Below are 24,067 nucleotides of genomic sequence, written 5' to 3'. Positions count from 1 at the left end.
GAGTTGATAACTATTGAAGTTGTATGCTGGCTACTTGGGGGTTTATTATATTATTTTGTTTACATGTATATGTGTTCGACTTCCTGTTAGTAGCTTTTTTACCTCATTTCAGAGACGTTTTTCTTCATTTTGGACTGATCTTCAGCCGATACTCTAAGAATTTAGCTTTAAGTTTCCTGGAGAGCATTCTCCACCCACACTCCAAGTTTCTGCACAAAGGGTAAAGGATCTTAAGCTAATAAATGCAATAAGCTAATAAATGTTTGAGGAACAATATTTAAAGGTGTGCTTTTGACGTTTGAACAACACCAGCTATCAGGCAGATTTGCAATTCTGTGGACTTTTAAAAAAGCAGACTTGCTTATTTTCAGTTCTTTTTGGAGAGTCATATCGTGGTAACTTACCACATGATAGGCATCATCTTACACACTTTACCATTTGCTATATCTTCTAAGCCTCACAGTAACTCTACATATTATTATCAGCCTCCATTTTACAGATGAAGAAATAGAGGTTCAGAGAGATTAATAATTCCTAACACTTGTTAACCACTTACTATGTTTCGAGCACTGGGCTAATTGCTTTAAATGAATTTGCTTATTTTATTATCTCACACCCTTACAAGGTAGGCAATATTAATATTATTATTATTATTTTTGAGACGGAGTCTTGCTCTGTCCCCCAGGCTGGACTGCAGTGGTGGGATCTCGGCTCACTGCAACCTCTGCCTCCCAGGTTCACACCATTCTCCTGTCTCAGCCTCCCAAGTAGCTGGGACTACAGGCGCCCACCACCACGCCCGGCTAATTTTTTTGTTTGTTTGTTTGTTTGTTTGTTTGTTTTAGTAGAGACGGGATTTCACCGTGTTAGCCAGGACCGTCTCTATCTCCTGACCTCGTGATCTGCCTGCCTTGGCCTCCCAAAGTACTGGGATTACAGGCGTGAGCCACTGCGCCCGGCCACATTATTATACCTCTTCTACAGATGAGGAAATTGAGGTTTAGAAGGCTAAGGAGCTTGCTGGCAGCTTCTAGAGCCAAGCATCCTCTCTGTGAGGCCCCAAAGCCCAGGCACTCACCACTCCACACAGGATGCAGCCCAGAGCTTCAGGGCAAGCATTCCAGGCTCTGCTGTTTATTAGTCACAGTGCCTTGGGCAAATTAATTCACTTTCCCAAGCCTGGTTTCTAATCTGTGAAATGGCGATAAGAATAGCATCTCTCTAATATGGTAATTCTGGGGATTAAGTGAGACAGTGCATTAAGGGGTTAGCATACTGCCTGACCCATAGTTAGGCTCCCTTGATATAAGTGAGTTTTATTACCTAGCTTCTTTCTGGGATGAAGGGCTTCTTGATTAAAGTCGGATCATTTTAGGACATTAGGAATCTTCTGGGAAAATTGGCCTTCCCATGACCATCTGGGCGATTTTATGTGGATACTGCTCTGGCTTTTTTGTGTGCGAAGAGGAGAGGAGTGCTTTACTTTTACTTTTACTTAGAGCTAGGGCAGGGTTTATTCTGGCATTTGGGAAGGAAAAGACTAAAATCAAGTGACGAAGAACCAGAGTTACTGTGTCAGTGTGAGTGCTGCCCTGGAGTTTCAGTCTCGCTTAGTGTCTGAAACTGGTTCCTGGTTCAGGCAAGAAGAGCTCTCAGGGACACCATATGCTACCCGGAGAGTGCCCTAGGTGTAGACACATGTAAATAAAAGAGTTGCTGACTGGCACGTGGTGGCTCACGCCTGTAATCCCAGCACTTTGGGAGGCCAAGGCAGGTGGAGTACCTAAGGTCAGGAGTTTGAGACCAGCGTGGCTAATATGGTGAAACCCTGTTTCTACTAAAAATACAAAAAGTTAGCAGGGTGTGGTAGCGGGCGCCTATAATCCCAGCTACTTGGGAGGCTGAGGCAGGAGAATCGCTTGAACCTGGGAGGCGGAGGTTGCAGTGAGCTGAGATGGCGCCATTGCACTCCAGCTTGGGCAACAAGAGTGAAACTCTTTCTCAAAAAAAAAAAAAAAAAAAAAAAAAGAGTTGGTATACCTATTCATTTCACTGCCATGGTGTAGGGAAAAGAATGGGCTTTGGAGCCTTAGGGACCTCAGTTTGAATCCTGACTCTGCTACTCTTAGGCTGGGTGCAAGTCACAAAGCTGTCTGTGCTTCATTTCCACAACTATGAGTTAGGAAAGATAACCAAGCTAACAGCTATAGAATGCTTACCATGTGCTCGGCATTGTTCTTTTTATATATTAAATCATGTAATTTTAAAAAATTAATAAATACAAGGCCAGCAAAATGGCTCACGCCTGTAATTCCAGCACTTTGGGAGGCCAAGGTGGGTGGATCACCTGAGGCCAGGAGTTTGAGACCAGCCTGGCCAACATGATGAAACCCCATCTCTACTAAAAATACAAAAATTAGTCTGGTGTGGTGGCACATGCCTGCAATCCCAGCTACTTGGGAGTCTGAGGCAGGAGAATCACTTGAACCTGGGAGGCAGAGGTTCCAGTGAGCTGAGATCACAGCACTGCACTCCAACCTGGGTGGCAGACTGAGACCCTGTCTCAAAATAATAATAATAAATATTATTTTAAAAATCAGTTTAAGTTCACAGCCAAATTGAGCATAAAGTACAGAGATTTCCCATATGCCCCCTGCCCCCACACATGCACAGCCTTCCCCACAATCACGCTCTTCACCAGAGTTGTACATTTGTTATAATCGATGAACCTACATTGACACATCAGTATCCCCCAAAGTCCATGGTTTACATTAGGATTCACTCTCGGTGTTGTACATTTTGTGGGTTTTGACAAACGCATAATGACATGTATTCAACTGTGCGGTATCACACAGAAGAGTTTCACTGCCCTAAAAATCCTCTGTGCTTTGCATTTTCATCCCTCCCTTGACCTTAATCCATGGCACCACTAACCTTTTTATTGTCTCCATAGTTTTGCCTTTTGCAGAATGCCATATAGTTGGAATCACACAACATGTAGCCTTTTCAGATCAGCTTCTTTCATTTATTAATATACATTTAAGTTTCCTCCATGTCTTTTCATGGCTTGATAGCTCATTTCTTTTTTAGTGCCACACAATATGCCATTGTCTGGATATACCATAGGTTATTTACCCATTTACCTACTGAAGTTCATCTTGGTTGCTTCCAAGTTTTGGCAATTATGAATAAAGTTGCTACAAACATCATGTGCAGGATTTTGTGTGGACATAAGTTTTCAACTCATTTGGATAAATACCAAAGAGTGGGATTGTTGGATTGTATGGTAAGAATATGTTTCATTTTCTAAGAAACCACCAAACTGTCCTTCAAAGTGGCTATACCATTTTGCACTGCTACCAGCAGAGAATGGGAGTTCCTGTTGCTCTACATTCTTGCTAGCATTTGGAGTTGTTGGTGTTTTAGATTTTGGCCAAAATCCAAATTTAGGTAAATAAAGTAGTTTTATCTCATGGTTATCTTAATTTGCTATTCTCTTTTATTTTTTATTTATTATTATTTTTTGAGACGGAGTCTTGCTCTGTCACCCAGGCTGGAGTGCAGCGGCGCAATCTCAGCTCACTACACCCTCTGCCTCCTGGGTTCAAGTGATTCTCCTGCCTCAGCCTCCTGAGTAGCTGGGACTAGAGGTGCGTGCCACCACACCCGGCTAATTTTTGTTCTTTTAGTAGAGACAGAGTTTCACCATGTAGGCCAGGATGGTCTTGATCTCTTGACCTCCTGATCCACCTGCCTTGGCCTCCCAAAATGCTGGGATTACAGGCATGAGCTACTGCACCTGGCTTTAATTTGCTATTCTCTAATGACATACAATGTTGAGTATCTTTTCTTTTGCTTACTGCTATCTGTGTATCTTCTTTGCTAAGGTGTCTGATCAGGTTTTTTACCCATTTCTAAATTGGGTGGTTCATTTTCTTATTGTTGAGTTTTTAAAACTCTTTGCATATTTTGGATAACAGTTCTTTATCAGATGTCTTTTGCATATTTTTAGTAGAGACGGGGTTTCACCATGTTAGCCAGGATGGTCTCGAGCTTCTGATCTCGTGACGCACCCGCCTCGGCCTCCCAAAGTGCTGGGATTACAGGCCTGAGCCACCACACCTGGCTTTAATTTGCTATTCTCTAATGACATACAATGTTGAGTATCTTTTCTTTTGCTTACTGCTATCTGTATATCTTCTTTGCTAAGGTGTCTGATCAGGTTTTTTGCCCATTTCTAAATTGGGTGGTTCATTTTCTTATTGTTGAGTTTTTAAAACTCTGCGTATTTTGGATAACAATCCTTTATCAGATGTCTTTTGCATATATTTTATCCCAGTTATGGCTTGTCTTCTCATTCTCTTGACAGTCTTTTGCAGAGCAGACATTTTTAATTTTAATGAAGCCCAGCTTATCAGCCCTTTCTTTTATGGTGCCTTTGGTGTTGTATCTAAAGAGTCATTGTGATACTCAAGGTCATCTAGGTTTTCTCCTAGATGTTATCCTCTAGGAGACAGTTTTATAATTTTGTGTTTTACATTTAGGTATATCATCTATTCTGAGTTAATTTTTGTGAAGGGTATAAAGTCTGTGTCTAGACCCCCCTTTTTTTTTTTTTTTTTTGCATGTGGATGTCCAGTTTGTTGAAAAGCCCTATGTGTTAAAAAGACTAAGCTTATATAATTTTCAAAACAAATTTTGAGGGAGGTAGTCACTGTTATTATCCCAATTTTTTGGATGAACAAAGTGAAGCACAGAGAGGTGATTTATAAAAAATCACCCAGAGTAACACAACTAGTACTTTACAGAACTGAGATTTGAACCCAGGCAATCCAGCTCCAGAGTCCATGCACTCAACCCCTATTTATAATAATAATGTCTCCCTCATAGGTTCATTGTGAGGAATAGAGATAGTGTATAGTATATAGTAGGTACTCAGGAAACACTAATGATAGTCATTGTCCTACCTAGCCTGCAAGGTTCTGCTCAAATGTCATGTTTTGGGTTTTTGGTTTTTTTTTTTTCTTTTTTGGAGACAGAGTCTTGCTCTGTCGCCCAGGCTGAAGTACAGTGGTGTAATCTCCGCTCACTGCAACCTCTGCTCCCCGGGTTCAAGAGATTCTCCTGCCTCAGCCTCCCAAGTAGCTGGGATTATAGACATGCACTACCATGCCCGGTTAATTTTTTGTATTTTTAGTAGTGATGGGGTTTCGCCATGTTAGCCAGGCTGGTTTTGAACACTGGCCTCAAGTGATCTGCCCACCTCAGCCTCCCAAAGTGCTGGGATTACAGGCATAAGCCACCATGCCTGGCCTCAAATGTCATGTTTTTGAAGCTGCTCTTCTCACTCCTCAAGCCAAATAAGCCTCCCATCATAGCACCTATCTCATCATCCAAGTTATGCCAGCATGGTGAATCCTACTACTATCACAGCTCAGCTCTACCTGTTCCCCATGTGATTTCCCTGGAGATATGCCATGTCTAATCTCCTTCTGTGTCACCCCAAGTGCCTGGGGCTGCACTTGGCACTTAGCCGGCAGTTTGTTAAATTGAGTTTGAGTTGCATATTATTCCAAAATGTGTATCCCGCCTGGGTCTATTCCTCAGGAACTCCTAACTCTTACTCAACTCTCTGCTTTCTGAGCCTCCTTGCTCTAGCCTTCCCTGGTCTGTCAGGTTGGGCTGCCCTTGCCTGGAGAAGTACCTGTTTGGGCTGTCTAGGGAGGCAGCAGCCTTTGTCTGCTACACCCTTCTTCCTGCACCACCCCACTCAGTTTCTTCCACATTCTGGCACACCCCACTCCAGCATGGACACTGCCAGGGAAGTGTCCCCATTTCCTTCTTTCTCCAAACTCTAGACATAGCACCTATCTTGGAGGCCTGGTATCTGGATGTCCCTTGGCCTCTCCCAGGAAGTATAAACTGTCTTCTTGGTGGGTAGAGCAGCTCACTTGATATTTACAGCACACGGTGGACCCAGGGACAGACTGCATTCCAAAGAGCTTCTGAAAGTGTTAATCTTGGCACTGGTGAACTCCTTCAGGGAGTGAGTGGCACTTACAGCCATGGCTCCCGGGCCCTGGTACGCCTCTTGATCCACTCCATTTTGAGGCAGGGCTGTATCAGACCAAGCTATTGGGAGTCTGTTTTTACCTCGGGGAGTGCATTCTGGCAGTGCCATCTCGGACATGGCAGGCAGTACCTGGTCTGGACTGAGCCTGGGGCACCATCTAGCAGGGCCCTGTGTGTGCCTCTGCAGAGCCACCTTGGGAGGAGGCGGCCAGTAAGGCTTAATTGCTTCCTCTAGACAGCACTACCTTGAACACAGCCTGCAGAGTTCGGTGCCTGCCTTGGACAGCCCCTCTTCTATACGTTCATCATGACCCTGGTGCCTGTCCTGGGCAGTGCCACTCGGCCCCTTTCGGACCCTTTTCGGACAGTCTCCAGTGCCCAGTGCAGACAGAAACTCCAGGCAGGGCCTCTCTCAGACACAGCGAGAGGGGCTTCGGAGTCCACTGCGGACGGAGGCTGCCAGGGCAGCGCCCGGCCCGCCTGGCCCACGTCTGGCGGCGCGCACTGGCGCTGCCAGGCAGGCCGGGCGTTTATCCCCACAGCCGCCAGCAGGGAGCTCCCTTTCGGCTCGGCCTGCGCGGTCGCTGGGGGCGGCGCTGAGCTGCGCCGCGCTGCGCTCTGCTCCAGCCCTGACCGGGCCGAGGCTGCTGGATGCCGCGTCTCCGCTTCTGCTGCCTGCCGGGCGGGCTCCGGTGGCCGGTGAGTGCGGGTCGGCGGCGGCGGCCGCTCGGTGGCGGGCCCGGCTTGGTGGGGCGGCGAGGCGGGTTCCGGCCGGGAGGGCGGGGGCGGGCGGGCGGGCGGCGGGGCCCGCCGGCTCCTCCTCCTCCCCCGTCCCCTGGAAGCAGCGGCCCGGACTCCCGGCTCCCGTCCCTGGCGACGCTGTGGAGCTCGACGCCCGGGGGTGGGGGCCGACCGGGAGCGGCGGGGAAGGGGTACCACCGGCCCTTCCAGCCAACCTGGGGGGACGCAGGGAGGCAGGACAGGGTGGCCTTCAGTGTGGGGGGATTTGGCGCTTGGAGGCGCCCAGGTGGCCCGGAGCTGCGGGATGGGGGCTGCAGCCTCGGGGGTGGGGGGACTTCTCCTGCCCCCGTCCAGGCCTCCCGATGGAGCGAGCGAGCGAGCGGGGCGCTGAGGAAGGCAGCGGGGAAGGGGAGCACCTCTACCGACCCTTTTATCCCTCCCAGCGGCCTTCACTCTTTCACTGCCGGGCAGACTGCGGGCTCCTCTCAAAGGAGCAGCTGCTAGACAGCTGGCAAAACAATGGAGACCCCGCTTCCCTGGGCCCCCTCCTCTTGGGACAGAAGATGAGAGGGTGAATGGTGGCAGGCTTTGGGGATTAGGGAGTGCAGGCTGTGCCCTGCGATTGAATGCTCACCTCACCTTTCCCTGCAGAGGGGTGGGGTGCGTGTGGGAAGGTCGGACAAGCTGCCCCAGGCCTCTGGAGAGACCGCCCCGACGCCCCGCCCTGCTAACCTGTCATGCCAGTTGTTTCGCCAATGGGAAGGGGAGGTGGTAGGGGTGGCTGCCCCTTCACCCTGCCCCTTGTTAGTGGGGGTGCGCTCCTTGGTCCCAAACCCGGCCAGGAGTGTGGGTCATGTTCCTGGGTGCGATAAGGCCCGCAGGGACAGGCCAGGCATTGGGGCTTTGTTTTGGGGGTGGAGATGGGGGAGTTGCCCTACTGCAAGGCACATGTGTCTTGCTGATTAGTTGGAAAGGTTGCGGCCAGAATGAGCTAAAGGTGGGGGGTAGGGGAGATGGGGAGGAAGACAGCCAGTTTGTTTTTGAGCCGGTATTCATTTTGCCTGGCCGCTTTGCCAATGGGGCATGTGTTTGGCGCTGGCCTCATAGTTTGTATTTGTGTGGGGAGGGCTGGGGAAATGCTTCCTGAGAGGGACTTGTTCTGGGTAGGGGCCTTCATGCCCTCAGATGGCTGCCCCGAATTAAAGAATTGGATTCTCTCCCCGCTTCACCCTGCCAATGACTTGAGCTAGTTAGTGTGGGTTCGCCTTGTCTTTTGGAGCCCCTGGCGTGTCTGTGGCCGAGAAGGCCTCATCAGTGCCCCTGTGGCAAGTGAGCTCTGGGAAGTGTGTATGCACTGGGGCGTGCTGGAAGGGAGGGGAGGCCACCTGGGTGATTAAGAGCAAGATCACCTGAGCAGGACGGTGAGTACAGAGCCCATTGAATCAGCTGCCTTTCCGTTGTGCTTTGGAGCCCTTTTCTTGGGCAGGTTGGTGCCCTGTTGTTGTGGCAACAGGCCTGGCCTAATGTTCTCCACCCTTTTTAGTTCAGGGGCTACTTTCCATCTGGGGATATTGAAAGTTGCTCTCCTGAGGTCTCTGGCTTCCTGACAAGCCTCACTGGCTCTTTGTCCATGGGCTTCCCACCTCCTCAGCTTCCCCTCTGTTTTTTTGTGATGAAGGCTTTCCAGGAAACATCCTCCTGGTTTCTGGATTTGACATGACGGGTTATATATAGCCTCGGGTGGAGGTGTGCTTGTCCATTTTGGGTTGAGGACATCAGGGTTGTGGCCTCAATTCCAGGAAAACCATGGCTTTGGGGGCAGCTGTTGTGTTGAGGGGATTAGGGGAATGAGAAGGGCTGTAGGTGGGGGTGGAGGGTGGGCGTGGGAGGGGCCACAGGCTGGCGGTCACTTCCTTTGGGAGCTTTGAACTTTGAACAGTTGATGACCTGGTGCCTGGTAGCTCTGAGTGTCTAGTTTGTTTACTCTCTCCTGGCCTGGCCTAGGTGCCAGTGTGTGTGCCTGAGGGCTTCCTCCTGCGCCCCAGACTTTCCTCATGTGGGTTATGCCCTTCGTGACCCCCAGCTGGTCTCTCGGCCTCACTCCCGGGCTGTCTAGGTAGCCAGCCAGTTCCCTGGAGGCCCCCTCACTGGCCCTGGTAGTGGCTGTTCATTGAGGACTGCATGTGTCTTCAGAAACTGGGCCTGAAAACTCTGGGTCCCCCAGAGGCAGGTACCTAAAGGTGGACTGGGTGGGGCAGAACTGGGGCTCATGTGAAAGGGAGAATCCACCCTGCTGAGGTGGAGCTGGGAGTTGTTGGAACTCAGGAAGTCTTCATCCGGACTTGCTGTGTCACAGGTCTTCAGGGCAGCAGGGTTGTTCTTAATCCTTCAAACCAGAGGTCTCTCCCCAGCCAGATCCTCTCACCTGGAGTGGATGCCACAGGCAGGAGCCAGAGCATCCATGTGAGCTGGGTTTTGTTGGTGGCCTGGGGTCCCAGGCCTGAGTGTGGTGGGAAAACTGAGGGGCTCTGGCTGGTTGTAGTTTAAAGGTTTGGGGCAGTAGGAGGGCCCAGCCCACTGTTTGCTGTAATTGACAGGTTCCCACAGGACTTGGGATTGGTAGGGCGGCTTGATGGAGTTTAAGTTCTGCTTTGGGTCAGACCCCCGGGTGCTTTAAGATCTGCACACCCCACCCCATCACCATTTTTTTCCCCCTAGCATTTTCCAAGGTGGCCTGAATTAGAGGAGGTGGGGAGGTGCCGAGGTAGGAGCTGGATTGGGAGGGGTGGTGAGCAGACCTGGTGAGCCTCCACTTCCCACCTTCACTTCCCTGCCCTTCTCTTGAGGTAGGAATTGCAGGGCTTGTAAAATGTCAGTTTCCCTTGACATTTCAAACAGTTTAGAGTCAGGCAGCAGTTTTGGTTGTTGGACTGATGATTTTACAGGACCCAGGGCCCTTTCTGTCTGCCAAGTACTTTATCATCACTTACAAGAGATTATTGTGATTATTCTCTAATATTCAGAGAGGTTGGATGATGGGCTGAAGGTCACACAGCAAGTCGGAGGCAGAGCGGGATTACAACCTGCAGTGTGTGGTTGAGCAGAATAGCTCTCCAGCAGAGGCTGAGGGCCAAATCTGAGCTCTCAGGCCCTTGAAGATACTGTAGCTGAAATAGTGGAGGCCTAGGGAGGGGAGGGGACTTGCTCAAGGTCACACGGAAGGGGATGTTAGCGGAGCTGAGCGCCAGGCGGTGCACCTGGAAGAGCAGCAGGGGACCTGGCGGGGCCGCAGGAGCTTTCCCGCTCGCGTTCCTCCTGGGCCCGCGGGATTGCTGCCTTCCGGGGGAGATGGGATCGCAGCGGGAGGCGCCGCGGGGCTGCGGCTGCGCCGGCCCAGCCGCGGGGAAACGCCAAGGGCCGCCCGGCTCCCCGCGCGGCGGCGTGAGGGCTGGCTAATGTCACGTGAGAAGCGTGCAGTCGGAGTGAGGGAGCACACCTGGAGCCAGATAAGCTCCGTGTGACCTGGCAGGGAGTCACCCGGCGCTACGGAGCTCAGCACAGCCGGCCGGGAGGAGGCTCCCCCTGGAGCACGGGGCCAGGCCAGGTGCTGGCGACCCCTCCGGCCGCTGCTACAACCCTTGGCGCGGGGCAGAGCCGAGATGGGGGTCCCGGGGCTGGAGGAAACGGCCGCTCAGGGAGGTCAGAGGCCAAGGGAGACAGGCCGGCTCTCTCGGGAAAGTATTTCTTTTGTATTTATTTATGAGTGTGGTCTGGGGGTGGGGGTGGGAGGACTGACCCAAGTATCTATCCACCACAGCCAAGTCTGGGCACCCTTGTCTTGGGACTCTAACGTTATAGTTTCCATTTCCTGGGGTTTTTTTTTCTTTTGCCAGCTGCTAGGTGACCCATTTAAATGTGTCCCCACTTACAGCCACAAGACACCAGTGAGCTCTATTTTAACCAAGTCCCCCAAGCCACTGAAACTTTTTCAAGACATGAAGGCAATCCTTAAACTGACCATTACCCTGTTTGCAGCTTTACTGCTAGTGGATTGCCTACTAGTTTGTCCATTTTTTTTTAGTCTGGAAAAAAGTTGAATCATTAGGTAGAAAGCTAAAGCGTTACTAAAGTGTTACCCTTCTTCTCCCCTACTCTCCAGAGATGACCACTGATAAATTTTTGGATCGAATTTTTCCAGACCGCTGTTTTTTTTGAGAAAGAGTCTCGCTCTGTCACCCAGGCTGGAGTGCAGTGGCGCAATCTTGGCTCACTGCAACCTCTGCCTCCGGGGTTCAAGCAGTTCTCTGCCTCAGCCTCCCGAGTAGCTGGGATTACAGGCGCCCACCACCACACCCGGCTACTTTTTTGTATTTTTAGTAGAGACAGGGTTTCACCATCTTGGCCAGGCTGGTCTTTAACTCCTGACCTCGTCATCTACCTGCCTCGGCCTCCCAAAGTGCTGGGATTACAGGCGTGAGCCATTGCGCCTGGCCAGACTGCTTTTTAAAAGCTTGTTATATATATTAGGCATTATATATGTTTATAGTTTAATATATGTTTTATAAAATATCATCTTATATAAATATTTAAAAAATTTCTGTAGGAGGCCGGACACAGTGGCTCGCACCTGTAATCCCAGGACTTTGGGAGGCCGAGATAGGCAGATTGCTTGAGCCCAGGAATTTGAGACCAGGCTGGGCAACATGGTGAGACCCTGTCTCTACAAAAAATACAAAAATTAGCTGGGTGTGCTGGCACGTGCCTATAGTTCCAGCTACTCAGGAGGCTGAGGCTGAGGTGGGAAGGATCGCTTGAGCCCCAGGAGGTTGAGACTGCAGTGAGCCGAGATCGCAACACACTCTAGCCTGGAGGACACAGTGGGACCCTGTCTCAAAAAAAAAAAAAAAAAAAAAAGATGAAATAAAAGTAGAAGAAAAATGATAGATAATCCCACTCCCTAAAGCTCCTAGGTGTAAGCAAATACACATTTACCAGATGAACGTTCTTTAATTTAAAAAATTAAAATATAGCCCGAGTGTGGTGGCCCATGCCTATAATCTAGCACTTTGGAGGCCAAGGTGGGTGGACCACTTGAAGCCAGGAGTTCAAGATCAGCCTGACCAACATGGTGAGACCCCATCTCTATTATTTAAAAAAAGAAAAAATATTAAAATATGGATGAAACACAAGTCTATTTGACCCTTCTAAAATTCCAGTCTCCTCCCCAGAGCATATGTTTTTCCTGCACATATGCAAATATTGTACACAATGTACATGTAATATATTCACACACATATATATATAGGTTTTTAAATTTTAGCAAAATTATAAACTATCCTGCAACCTGTTTTTTCACTTAACAATATAGTATAGAATCTTTCCAGGTCAGTGTATACAAATCTACTTCATTCTTTTATAATTATACAACTGCTCAGTTGTATAATTTAGCTTTTTTTTTTTAAGACAGAGTCTCGCCTTCTCGCGCAGGCTGGAGTGCTGCAATGGCGTGATCTCGGCTCACTGCAACCTCCGCTTCCTGGATTCAAGCGATTCTCCTGCCTCAGCCTCCTGAGTAGCTGGGATTACAGGTGCACCACTACGCCGGCAAATTTTTGTATTTTTAGTAGAGATGGAGTTTCACCATGTTGGCCAGGCTGGTCTCGAACTCCTGACCTCAAGTGATCTGCCTGCCTCAGCCTCCCAAAATGTTGGGATTACAGTTGTGAGCCACCATGCCTGGCTTTTTTTTTTTTTTTTTTTTTTGAGACATAATCTCCCTCCACCCAGGCTGGAGCACAGTAGCACGAATCTTGGCTCATGCAGCCTTGACTTCTAGGCTCAGGTAATCCTCCCACCTCAGCCTCCCAAGTAGCTGGTATTACAGGTGTGCGCCACTGCCTAGCTACTTTAAAAAAATTTTTTTGTGAAGTCAGAGTCTCACTGTGTTGTCTAGGCTGGTCTCAAACTCCTGGGCTCAAGCAGTCCTCCCGCCTTGGCCTCCCAAAGTGCGGGAATTAGAGGCCTGAGCCACTGCACCTGGCCAGTTTTACTATTCTCTAGTAAGGACTTTTATATTTATAGACTTGCTATTATAAACAATGCTGCAAGGATTAGCCGTGTGTATTATGTGAATGTACCTATTGATGTCTTATAATGGAATTGCCCAAAGAATATGTACATAAATATTTTCATATGCCAGGTGCAGTGGTGGTGCCTGTAATCCTAGCTACTCAGGAGGCTGAGGCAGGAGGATTGCTTGGGGCCAGGAGTTTGAGACCAGCCTGGACAGAATAGCAAGAACCTGTCTCTAAAACAATTTTTAAAAAATTAGCCAGTAATGGTGGCACACACCTATAGCCACAGCTACTCAGGAGGCTAAGACAGGAGGATCACTTGAGCCCAGGAGTTCAAGGCTGTAGTGATCTATGATTGAGCCACCAAACTCCAGCCTGGGTGACAAAGCAAGACCTTGTCTCTTAAAAAAAAACATTTTTTTTCACAGATACCACTAACTTGACCTCTGAAAATACATTAGTTGGTGCAAAAGTAATTGAGGTTTTTGCCATTAAAAAGTAACGGCAGGCCGGGCGCGGTAGCTCACGCCTGTAATCCCAGCACTTTGGGAGGCTGAGGCGGGCGGATCACGAGGTCAGGAGATGGAGACTATCCTGGGTAACACGGTGAAACCCTGTCTCTACTAAAAATACAAAAAATTAGCCAGGCGCGGTGGCGGGCGCCTGTAGTCCCAGCTACTCGGGAGGCTGAGGCAGGAGAATGGCATGAACCCGGGAGGCGGAGCTTGCAGTGAGCAGAGATTGTGCCACTGCACTCTGGCCTGGGCGAAAGAGCCAGACTCTGTCTCAAAAAAAAAAAAAAAAAAAGTAACGGCAAAAACCATAATTACTTTTGCACCAACCTACCAATTTGTGTTTCCACCAAGACTTATGAGACTCCCTGCATCCCATGCCCTAATTGATTGATGTTATCATCCTTGATAGTTTTTACTAAACTGCTAATTGAAAATAGTATACCTCAATTTCACATGTCTGTGAATGTTGTGGAGGCTGAATACCTGTTCATGTTTGTTGGCCATTTGTATTTCTGCCCCTACAAATTGCCTGTCCATAGTATCCTTGGCACTAGCTACGTGGGCCCTCTGGACTCAAGCCAGTGTGATCCAGCTTGGCCTTGTGCTTATCAAGTTACCTTCACTTCTTTGGGCTTTACTTTCCATGTACAAAGGTTTTGACTTATTTTAGTCATACTTGTGCACTCTGTTATCCTCTCTACTGTGTCGTTTAGATGGCAAAAAATGTGCCCTGCTACTATTAGGTACCTCTCTGAGGGTAATTAAATATATTTCATTTAATTCCCCCACCTTAGGTGGTAGGTACCATTATTATCTCCATTTTATAGATGGGGAAATGGAGGCATGGAGGCCTTAAGTGACTTGCCTGAGATTTCATAGCTATTTACTCAGATTTGTTTTCATTTTTATTTAATTTTTTTTTTTTTAGACGGAGTCTCGTTCTGTCGCCCAGGCTGGAGTGCAGTGGCGTGATCTTGGCTCACTGCAACCTCTGCCTCCCGGGTTTCAGCGATTCTCCTGCCTCAGCCTCCTGAGTAGCCGGGATTACAGGCACATGCCACCATGCCCAGCTATTTTTAGTAGAGACAAGGTTTCACCGTGTTGACCAGGCTGGTTTCGAACACCTGATCTCAGGTGATCTGCCCTCCTCGGCCTCCCAAAGTGCTAGGATTACAGGCATGAGCCATCGCACCCGGCCCTGTTTACTCAGATTTGTTCACAGGTTTGTTACTTGATATCCAAAGCCCGAGCTCTGACACTGGGCTTATTTATCTTTATGTTGCTTGCCTTTAGGAAGTGGCTGATAGATACATATTTTTTCCCAAAATTTTATCACAATGACCTGCAAACATTCAGAAAAGTTAAAGAATTTTGCAATGAATACCCTCCATCTCCTAGATTCTACAATTAACATTTTCCTGTCCTTGCTTTTACACATCTTTATCCCTTGATCCATCCATTAGGCTATGGTGGTTTTTTTTTTTTTCTTTTTTTCTTTGTTTTGAGACAGGGTCTCACTCTGTTACCCAGGCTGGAATGCAATGGCGTGATCGTGGCTCACTGTAGCCTCGACCTCCCAGGCTCAGGTGATCTTCCCACCTTAGCCTCCCAAGTAGCTCCCACAGGCATGCACCACCACATCCAGATAATTTTTTGTACTTTGAGTAGAGACAGGGCTTTGCCATGTTGCCCAGGCTTGTCTCCAGCTCCTGAACTCAAGCGATCTGCCCGTATCAGCCTCCCAAAGTGTTGGGATTATAGGTGTGAGCCACCTTGCCCAACCTCATCAAGCTGTCTTAAAATTTTACACCTCAAAGTAAAATGTAGACATCAGTATATTTCGCCCCAAATACTTTAACATATATATCATTCACTAGAGTTCAATATTTGTTTATAGTTCTTTTCTTTTGAGTGAATATTTACAAACAATGAATGCACAAATCTTTTTTTTTTTTTGAGGTGGAATCTCACTCTGTCTTCCAGGCTAGAGTGCAGTGGCACAATCATCTTGGCTCACTGCAACCTCCACCTCCCAGGTTCAAGCAATTCTCCTGCCTCAGCCTCCCTAGTAGCTGGGACTACAGGTGCGTGCCGCCACGCCTGGCTAATTTTTTGTATTTTTAGTAGAGACGGGGTTTCAGGATGGTCTCGATCTCCTGACCTCGTGATCCACCCGCCTCGGCCTCCCAAAGTGCTGGTATCATAGGCGTGAGCCACCGTGCCTGGCTGAATGCACAAATCTTATGTGTACCGTTTGATAACTTGACAAGTGCATATACTTATCAACCCAAACCACTATCAACATACAGGACATGAACATCACCCAAAAAAGTTCCCTCATGCGATCCCACTCCTACCCCCACCATAGGTTAGTTTTGCCTGCACTAGAACTTCATATAAAGAGAATCATACCCATATGTGCTCTTTGTCAAAGACTTCTTTCCCTCTCACTTGACATCATGATTTTGAAGTCCATCCCCATTGTGTGTATCTTTAGTTGTTTCCTTTTTCTTGCTGAGTAGTATTCCATTGCATGAATATGAGCATTGTTTATACACTCCCTGATGGACAGATAGATGTCTATTTGAGGTTAATGGTCGTTGCCTTTGGGATGCTTACTCTCTTAAAGTGATAGAGCAGCTGAGTTGACAGATTGTACTTTCTTTTTGTTTTTGGGGATAGTAAGATCAAGATAATTCGGGTCCATACCCTAACTTACATAGATGCCTTCCTTTTCTTAAAATTAGGAAAAACTTCTTAGAGTATGATGAGGAGAGAAACGCAGAAAAGGAGGTCAGGAAAATTGTAAGGTTACCTTTACTGGAGTGGAGGGAGAGGGTAGGAGAGGAACGGGAGGCAGATGGAAACTGCAGCCTGGAATAGGGGGTAGGAAGGTGGTGGTATCAGAGCTGTTGGAGACTTTGGACCTGAGGCCAGGAGGTGCTGGAAAGTGCAAAGTCTACAAGAAGGTGATGGAGCAGCAGTCGCATTGCAGCTCTGATCCTGGACGGGAGGCTGCAGACAGCCAGGCAGCTCTAGACTCAGGAGTGAACCAGTCCACAGCCAGGCCTGGCGATTATGGGGATGGCAGTGGGGAAGAGGTGCCTTCTGAGCTGTGAAGATTGTGGTGGCAGGACAGGGGTGGTGAGGGAAGGGCTGGCATAGCCTCATTTTCTGAAGGCCCCAGGGTTGGGATGAGAGGGGTGCCTTTGGTAGAAAGTTAATAACTTAACCTGTGTCCACAGGAGACTTAGATATTTAGAATTTTAGAGCCAGAAGAGATCTAGATCATGTAGTTCAACCTTGAGCAGAGTGACAGGCGCAAGGTCCCCCAGCGATTTTTTGGCAGATCCAGGCCTAGATACCACATCTCCTAAAACTTCTGGCCAGCGCCATCCCTTGTGCTGCTGCTGTGACCGTCTGCTGTCCTGCCTGCTGCAGTGACAGTGAGGAACAAGCTTTTGCTCAGACTTTTTCAGGGACCTTTCCAGCCCAAGGATCCTAGAATTCTGGGAGATCCTTTCCACTCACATTACTCAGCGATCTAGCCCCCAGCAAAGAGCCAGGATTGGGTAAGCATTATAGACCGAGAATTGGGCATCTTGGTGGGACAGCATTATAGTCACTTGGGTTCTCTGTGGTTGAACTGAGGCCAAGATACTCTTGTTTGTCCCATCCAAGTCCCCAATGTGCATTTCTTTCTTCATTTCTTCCACAAGTGCCCCTGGAGTTATCTTCTAAACCATCCCTTTAAGATGGTGCAGGCAGTGGTGGGTGAGGTATAAGGTGGGCAGTAACAGCTGAAGACCCCACATCTTGGTTTATGGTAGGTCTGTGCCACACCCCATCAACATTCAGGAGGAGAGAGACTCCCCTTGTCACAGTAGAGCCCTGAAGAGAGAATGCTGGCTGTCAGGTACTCCTCTATCCCAAATCAGTCCAGACCTACCTGGCCAAGGCCCCTGGCTGTGTGCCTTTTGGGCCCTAGATTTCCTGTTTTCTAACTCCCAGGTACTGTGCATGTAGCATTTAGAACCAACAAGTTCAAGGCTGGGCACAGTGGCTCACGCCTGTAATCCCAGCACTTTGGGAGGCCGAGGCAGGCGGATCATGAGGTCAGGAGATCGAGACCATCCTGGCTAACACGGTGAAAACCCATCTCCACTAAAAATACAAAAAATTAGCCGGGCGTGGTGGCAGGCACCTGTAGTCCCAGCTACTCGGGAGGCTGAGGCAGGAGAATGGCGTGAACCCCAGGAGGCAGAGGTTGCAGTGAGCCGAGATTGCGCCACCTCTGCCTCCTGGGTTCAAGTGATTCTCATGCCTCAGCCACCTGAATAGCTGAGATTACAGGCGTGCACCATCACGCCTGGCTAATTTTTGTATTTTTAGTAGAGATGGGGTTTTACTATGTTGGCCAGGCTGGTCTCGAACTCCTGACCTCAGGTGATCCGCCTGCCTCAGCCTTCCGAAGTGCTGGGATTATAGGCATCAGTGGTCTTGAACTTCTGACCTCAAGTGATCTGCCTGCCTCAGCCTCCTAAAGTATTGGGGATTACAGGCATGAGCCACTGCACCTGGCCTTGAATTATATTTCTTATGGACAGCACTGCTCTAGAAAGGAGATGAGTTGGTATGCCAGGAGCAACACCAGTCAGGGTGCTGGGCAGGGGGAAGCAATTAGCCATTGCATTAGGGCCTTTGGGAATTTCTGACCTTGATACCTTCCTGAGCATTGTACCAGGGTTGAAGGGTGGTCCCTCTCAGTAGACTGGGGATCCTGGAGGGCCCTGCTTGGTTGTAGGGGTGGAGCACACAGAGAGGAAAGGCCTGTCCAGGGCCGGCAAGAGGCCATTACTAGAAGGGATAAGCTTGTAGATCCTATGTATGAAACTCAGAGGGGTAGGCTTTCAGAGAGAGAGAAAAAATGTCATTTAATTTCCAGTTAGGTGGCATGGCCTATTTCTTCTTGTTCCCTGCTGGTTAGAACAAGAAAGACTCTCTCAACTCTTCCCCACCAGGTTTTTATCAGTCCTGTCCCCACTTAGATGTGCAGGGGGTTGGGTAGGTTGGTGGGTAGGTTGCACACACCCTGGGGCTGGGATTTTCTTTCAGGCTACCACAGTTTTCTTCCTGGGGCTATATTTAGGTGTTGGTCTGGGGAAAAGGATGTGAATTTTTTAGGATCCTGTTTATCCAGTGGACCCTACCCTACCCCCACCTCGCAGCTGTCTATCCTCTGTTTGGTCTGGAACTTCCCTTCCTTTTCTTGCTGCTTTACTTTGGTCACCCAGGCCCTAGAAAGAACACAATATTTGCCACTGAATCCCAACATCACCATTTATTAGCTGTGTGACAACTAACATATACTTAATTTTCTGTGTCCCATTTTCCTCCTTTGTACAGTGGAAATAATGATATCTACCTTGCAGGAATGCTGTGAGGTTCAGAGGAGATAGTGCATGTAAAGTGCCTGGCATTAGGCCTAGCCAGTGGTAGTCATTAAATAAATGTTGGTTCCTTTGAGTTCTGTTAGGCAGTGGCTAAGGGTGCTACTCTAGGGATAACAGGCTCAGGAAAGAGTCCAAAGAATGGGATGTCTGTTGCTTAAACGAACATTGTCTGTGGGAGGTGATGTTGAGTCCCTTTTCTTTTTCCTTTGAGTTTGAATCTTTTTTTTTTTTTTTTTTTTTTAAACAGGGTCTCACTCTGTTGCCCAAGCTGGAGTAGTGTGATCATAGTTCACTGCAACCTCGACCCCCTGGGCTCAAGCAATCCTCAGATTCCCAAGTAGCTAGGACTGTGGGCATGCACCACCATGCCTGGCTAATTTTAAAAATATTTTTGTAGAGATAGGATCTCATGGTGTTGTCCAGGCTGGTCTTAAACTCCTGGCCTCAATCGATCCTCTTGCTTCAGCCTCCCAAAATGCTATGATTACAGGCATAAGCCGCCCTGCCTAGCCTGTGTTTGAATCTTAAGTCAGGTCCCAGGTTGGCTTGAAGCATTCTCTCACCAGGAGGTCAGGTCTCCCACATACTACCTCCAGATACACCTAAGCCTTGGTCTATCAAATATTCAAGGAAATGACAGGCTTTGGAATCTGGGCTTTTACCGCCTTATCTAAACCTCAAGTTTCCTTATTTGTAAAATGGGGTAATAATAGTAACTACCTATAGAGGGTTGTAAGGATTAAATCAATGGAGACAATATTGGGTAAAGCAGAGTGCCTGGCACATAGCTAGCACCCAGTGAGGAGTAGCTGTATCATTTGGTTATGTCTGGACTGGAGACACATGAGGCTCTGTTCGAATAACCTTTCTCTCTGTGTGTTTCTGTTTGCAGCAGCAAAGTGGGGCACCAAGGCCCTGTGCTAAGCACTCATAATCCTCTGGGGGTGCTACCCCTACAAACGGCACCCCCACCATGTTTAACCTAATGAAGAAAGACAAGGACAAAGATGGCGGGCGGAAGGAGAAGAAGGAGAAAAAGGAGAAAAAGGAGCGGATGTCAGCGGCAGAGCTTCGGAGCCTGGAGGAGATGAGCCTGCGACGTGGCTTCTTCAACCTGAACCGCTCCTCCAAGCGTGAATCCAAGACGCGCCTGGAAATCTCCAACCCCATCCCCATCAAGGTGGCCAGCGGCTCTGACCTGCACCTGACTGACATTGACTCCGACAGTAACCGGGGCAGCGTCATCCTGGACTCGGGCCACCTAAGCACAGCCAGCTCCAGCGATGACCTCAAGGGTGAGGAGGGTAGCTTCCGTGGCTCGGTGCTGCAGCGGGCAGCCAAGTTCGGCTCACTGGCCAAGCAGAACTCACAGATGATTGTCAAGCGCTTTTCCTTCTCCCAGCGTAGCCGGGATGAGAGCGCCTCGGAAACCTCGACGCCCTCAGAGCACTCTGCTGCCCCCTCACCACAGGTGGAAGTGAGGACTCTGGAGGGACAGCTGGTGCAGCATCCTGGCCCAGGCATCCCTCGACCAGGGCACCGATCCCGAGCCCCTGAGCTAGTGACTAAAAAGTTCCCAGTCGACCTGCGCCTGCCCCCCGTGGTGCCCCTGCCCCCACCTGCCCTCCGGGAGCTGGAGCTGCAACGACGGCCCACTGGAGACTTTGGCTTCTCCCTGCGGCGCACAACCATGCTGGATCGGGGCCCCGAGGGCCAGGTCTATCGGCGTGTGGTCCACTTTGCTGAGCCTGGTGCAGGCACCAAGGACCTGGCCCTGGGGCTGGTGCCAGGAGATCGACTGGTGGAGATTAATGGGCACAATGTGGAGAGCAAGTCCAGGGATGAGATTGTGGAGATGATCCGGCAGTCAGGGGACAGCGTGCGGCTCAAGGTGCAGCCCATTCCAGAGCTCAGCGAGCTCAGCAGGAGCTGGCTGCGGAGCGGCGAGGGACCTCGCAGGGAGCCATCCGATGTGAGTGCTTCCCTGGGCACCTGGGCTGAGCAGGGATGGGGAATGTGGGCACCTCCTGCTTGACTGGGTAATCGGGGTACCCAAGAGCTGTGATCAGAGCCTAGCAGTGTGTAAGTGGGGAAGCCCTGCTGCTCTCTGAGCCTGTGGGGAAGCATGAACTCAGGAGAAGGTGCCCCATGCTCATAATCCTCTGGGGGTGCCACCCCTACAAACAGCACCCCCACCATGTTTAACCTAATGAAGAAAGACAAGGACATTAAAGGAGTCACACCTTTGTTTCTCAACCTTGTCTGGGAGCTGAGGACAAGTCCCCAAAGGTTCACTGCGGTAGAGTTCTGAGCAGTTTGGCCAGGCCTCATGGTTTTATGGTTCCCTCCAGTGTTCTGTGTCTGTTGGATTGACCTAACTGAATTCAGCGAAATGCCTTTCTCAGGGGTGCTGGGCTAGACCAAGCTCTGCCTGAACCTTAGTTTCAGCCCTGGAGCCCTTGAGAGAGCTCTGCTGTTGGTTAGTAATTACCGTGAAAGTATTCAGCTTCTCCATTACAAGGACGGGTGAGGGGTTTGGGCACCATATTTCCTGAGCCCTAAATTGGTGTGTATAGGCTAACATGTGTCACTTCCAGATATAAGAGACAATCTGGACAGTAAAATACAATATTTCCATGTTATTTAGATCTTGGGGATAAAAAAGGACAAATGATTTCAAATTAGGGCCGTCATGGAACATCTGAGATGTACAGCTGGTATGATTATATCTTTGGGAAGGATGACCTCAGGCCAGAGCCTCCTCTTGCCCCTGAGTGAGCAAGAGAATATCAGGTGAGGCTGCAGAGAAAGCAGGGGCAGATCATGGAGGACCTTGTAAGTCACAGTTGGAATTCAGATTTCATCCCAGTGAAATGGGACTATTGAAGGGTTCGAAGCAGGGGAATAACTGGATCTGATTTATAAAGATCACTTGGGCTCCAAGTCTTTATTACCTCTCCTGAAAGGAAAAAAAGCATGGACCTGGAAAAGCAAGAGGGATAAAACCTGCACAGATAGTATGTCCTGACTGTCCCTGAGACCCCAGCTGCCTGCACAAAAAGAGCAGCAGGAGGCACAGGAGCAGAGAGGTTTAGATCAGATGGAGGAGTGGATCTCCATGGGGCATCAAGCTCACTAATCCCAGGGGTCTTTTGATAGGGTGGCTACATAGCAGTTTGAATGTCCTGCCTGGAGATAGTATACGAAGGACAAGTTGACCACCTCTGGCCATCTTCCCCTCCCAGCTGTGGGTTTTAGGACCGTCCAGATCTGGCCCCTGCTGCCTGACCAGGACCTTTTGGTACTAAGTGACCAGCCAGATGTGTCAAAGTCAGAAATGGGAGGAAGTGCTAATGGGAGGAAACAGGCAGAGTCCCGGTCTCAGCTTTCTCCCAGGGAGGGGAAGCAGCTGCTAAGGATGGCTGCTCAACCCAGTAGTACCGTGGGCCTGAAGAGGGGCTGGCAGTGGTAGGGTCAGACTGTCAGGAAGCACTGTAGTTGGGTTCCAGGCCTTCCTTTAACCCAGAGCTAGCTGGGTTTAGGCAGCTGTGCTGGTCAGGGAAGAGTAGTGAATGGGAGGAGGCCTGTGTGGAAGACCTGGACTCTTCATTCCAGAAGCACACATTGAGCACCTACTATGTTTTAGCCACCAGGTTAGGTGGAACTCAGAGAACCACGAGGTAGAGAGGGAAGAACAAGGAGGGGTCTTTATGTCAGAAGCAAAGACTGGGCTGGGTGGTGGGGGCTCACGCCTGTAATCCCAGCACTTTGGGAGGCCGAGGCGGGTGGATCACTTGAGGTAGGGAGTTCCAGACCAGCCTGACCAACATGGAGAAACCCCGTCTCTACTAAAAATACAAAATTAGCCAGGCGTGTTAGTGCATGCCTGTAATCCCAGCTACTCGGGAGGCTGAGGCAGGAGAATCACTTGAACCAGGGAGGCGGAAGTTGCGGTGAGCCGAGATCAAGCCATTGCACTTCAGCCTGGGCAATAAGAGCTAAACTCCGTCTCAAAAAAAATAACAGAAACAAAGACTAACATGTTGCCATGCCTGTTTGCATTCTTCCAGGCTAACACTGCTTTTAGCAGATGGAATTTTCTTCTTAAAGAATGAATCCCCCAGGGGATTGTTGCCAGCTCCCTGCTGAACCACAGCAAGGCCTCTGTGGGGCCCTGGGCCTGGCATCCCAGATGCTGTTTGGTTTTCTCTTTATAGCACAGGGATCATCCTGGCATCTCAGATTTTCCTAGCTTTCCTTCCCAACTAGCTGCTGCTATCCCATCCCTGGGGAAGTAGATGGTTTAGCTTTGGAGGCCCTGGTGGATTCCAAGTTACAGCTGGTATCCCTGAAATGCTGGCTCACTCTAGCTTCTATGGGGTAAGCCCAGCTGGTGCCCAGAGGACTTCTTCCCCGAGCCTCAGCCTGTTTCATCTGCCAGAGGACACAGTAGCAAACCCCATCCCCATGCATCTCCTAGAGCCATGTGGCAGGATAAGGAGACACATAGGGCTGAAAGAAGCCCGTATCTTTTCTCACCCAGGTAGGTGGTGGGGACTCATGCCACGAGCAGAGAGGAGCAGGGTGAGCCCAGCATTTCCAGCTTCCTGGGACAGGGCTGGGAGTGGTGTGGGGTGCTGCAGCCTCTTCTGTACCCTCAGCCTCTATCTCCTCCTCTTCCTTTTACTCCTCCTGCTCCCTGTCTTGGCAGCAGTTCTAATCCCAGTTATGCACCAAGAGAAGTCTTCCCGCCTCCTCCAGACTCCTGGGAGGGATACCCTGATGACTGTAGCCCCACAGGGATAGCTCTTGCTGGCCACCCTGCCATCAGGCCATCCATCAACTGTGTCCACACATTGCCTGTCCCCGGGGAGTTCTGAGGGAGCTGACTAGCCATCTGTTCTCTTCCTGCACACAGATGGGGCCAGGCCTCCGGCTCCTCTCCATGGCCTGTTTAGAAGGCCCCAGGGAGACACAGCCCCTTGGGTTTCCCTCTCACATGGTGTGTGTCTAGAATGCTGGGTTCACACCTTCATGTGTCCTGGTAGCTGCTAGATGAGGTTCCGCTGGGAGCAGGGGTGAGCCACGTGGTAGGGTAGACTTACAGCCTGGTAGAAATCAACCAGCAGGCCTGGGAGAACAGCGTTTTCTTCTGCCATCTATCCTTCCACCTGCCCATCCATTAAGGAGGCATTTGTTGAGCAGTTACTGC

At 49.6% G+C, this 24,067-nt stretch overlaps 1 protein-coding gene across 9 annotated transcripts in view; it reads left to right on the top strand.

Annotated features, from left to right (window-relative positions):
- The first annotated feature begins 6,628 nt into the window (after window positions 1-6,628).
- MYO18A (myosin XVIIIA) overlaps window positions 6,629-24,067 on the top strand; it is a 105,909-nt gene continuing 88,470 nt past the window's right edge. For 4 of the 9 annotated variants that reach the window (XM_063718066.1, XM_024234823.3, XM_063718067.1 and 1 more), the window contains exons 1-2: window positions 6,629-6,771; window positions 19,748-20,827. In XM_063718066.1, coding sequence (XP_063574136.1) covers window positions 19,829-20,827 — 999 coding nt within the window. In that variant the 5' untranslated portion in view covers window positions 6,629-6,771; window positions 19,748-19,828. Of the gene's footprint in view, window positions 6,772-7,861; window positions 8,235-16,475; window positions 16,975-19,747; window positions 20,828-24,067 lie in introns of those variants that run through there. The other 5 variants (XM_063718062.1, XM_054536576.2, XM_063718071.1 and 2 more) reach the window with 5 other exon arrangements.

The sequence above is a fragment of the Pongo abelii genome, chromosome 19, assembly GCF_028885655.2.
Source record: "Pongo abelii isolate AG06213 chromosome 19, NHGRI_mPonAbe1-v2.0_pri, whole genome shotgun sequence".
NCBI lineage: Eukaryota > Metazoa > Chordata > Mammalia > Primates > Hominidae > Pongo > Pongo abelii.
The sequence above is the reverse complement of the archived record's forward strand: the minus strand, read 5'-3'. Positions and strand labels throughout refer to the sequence as shown.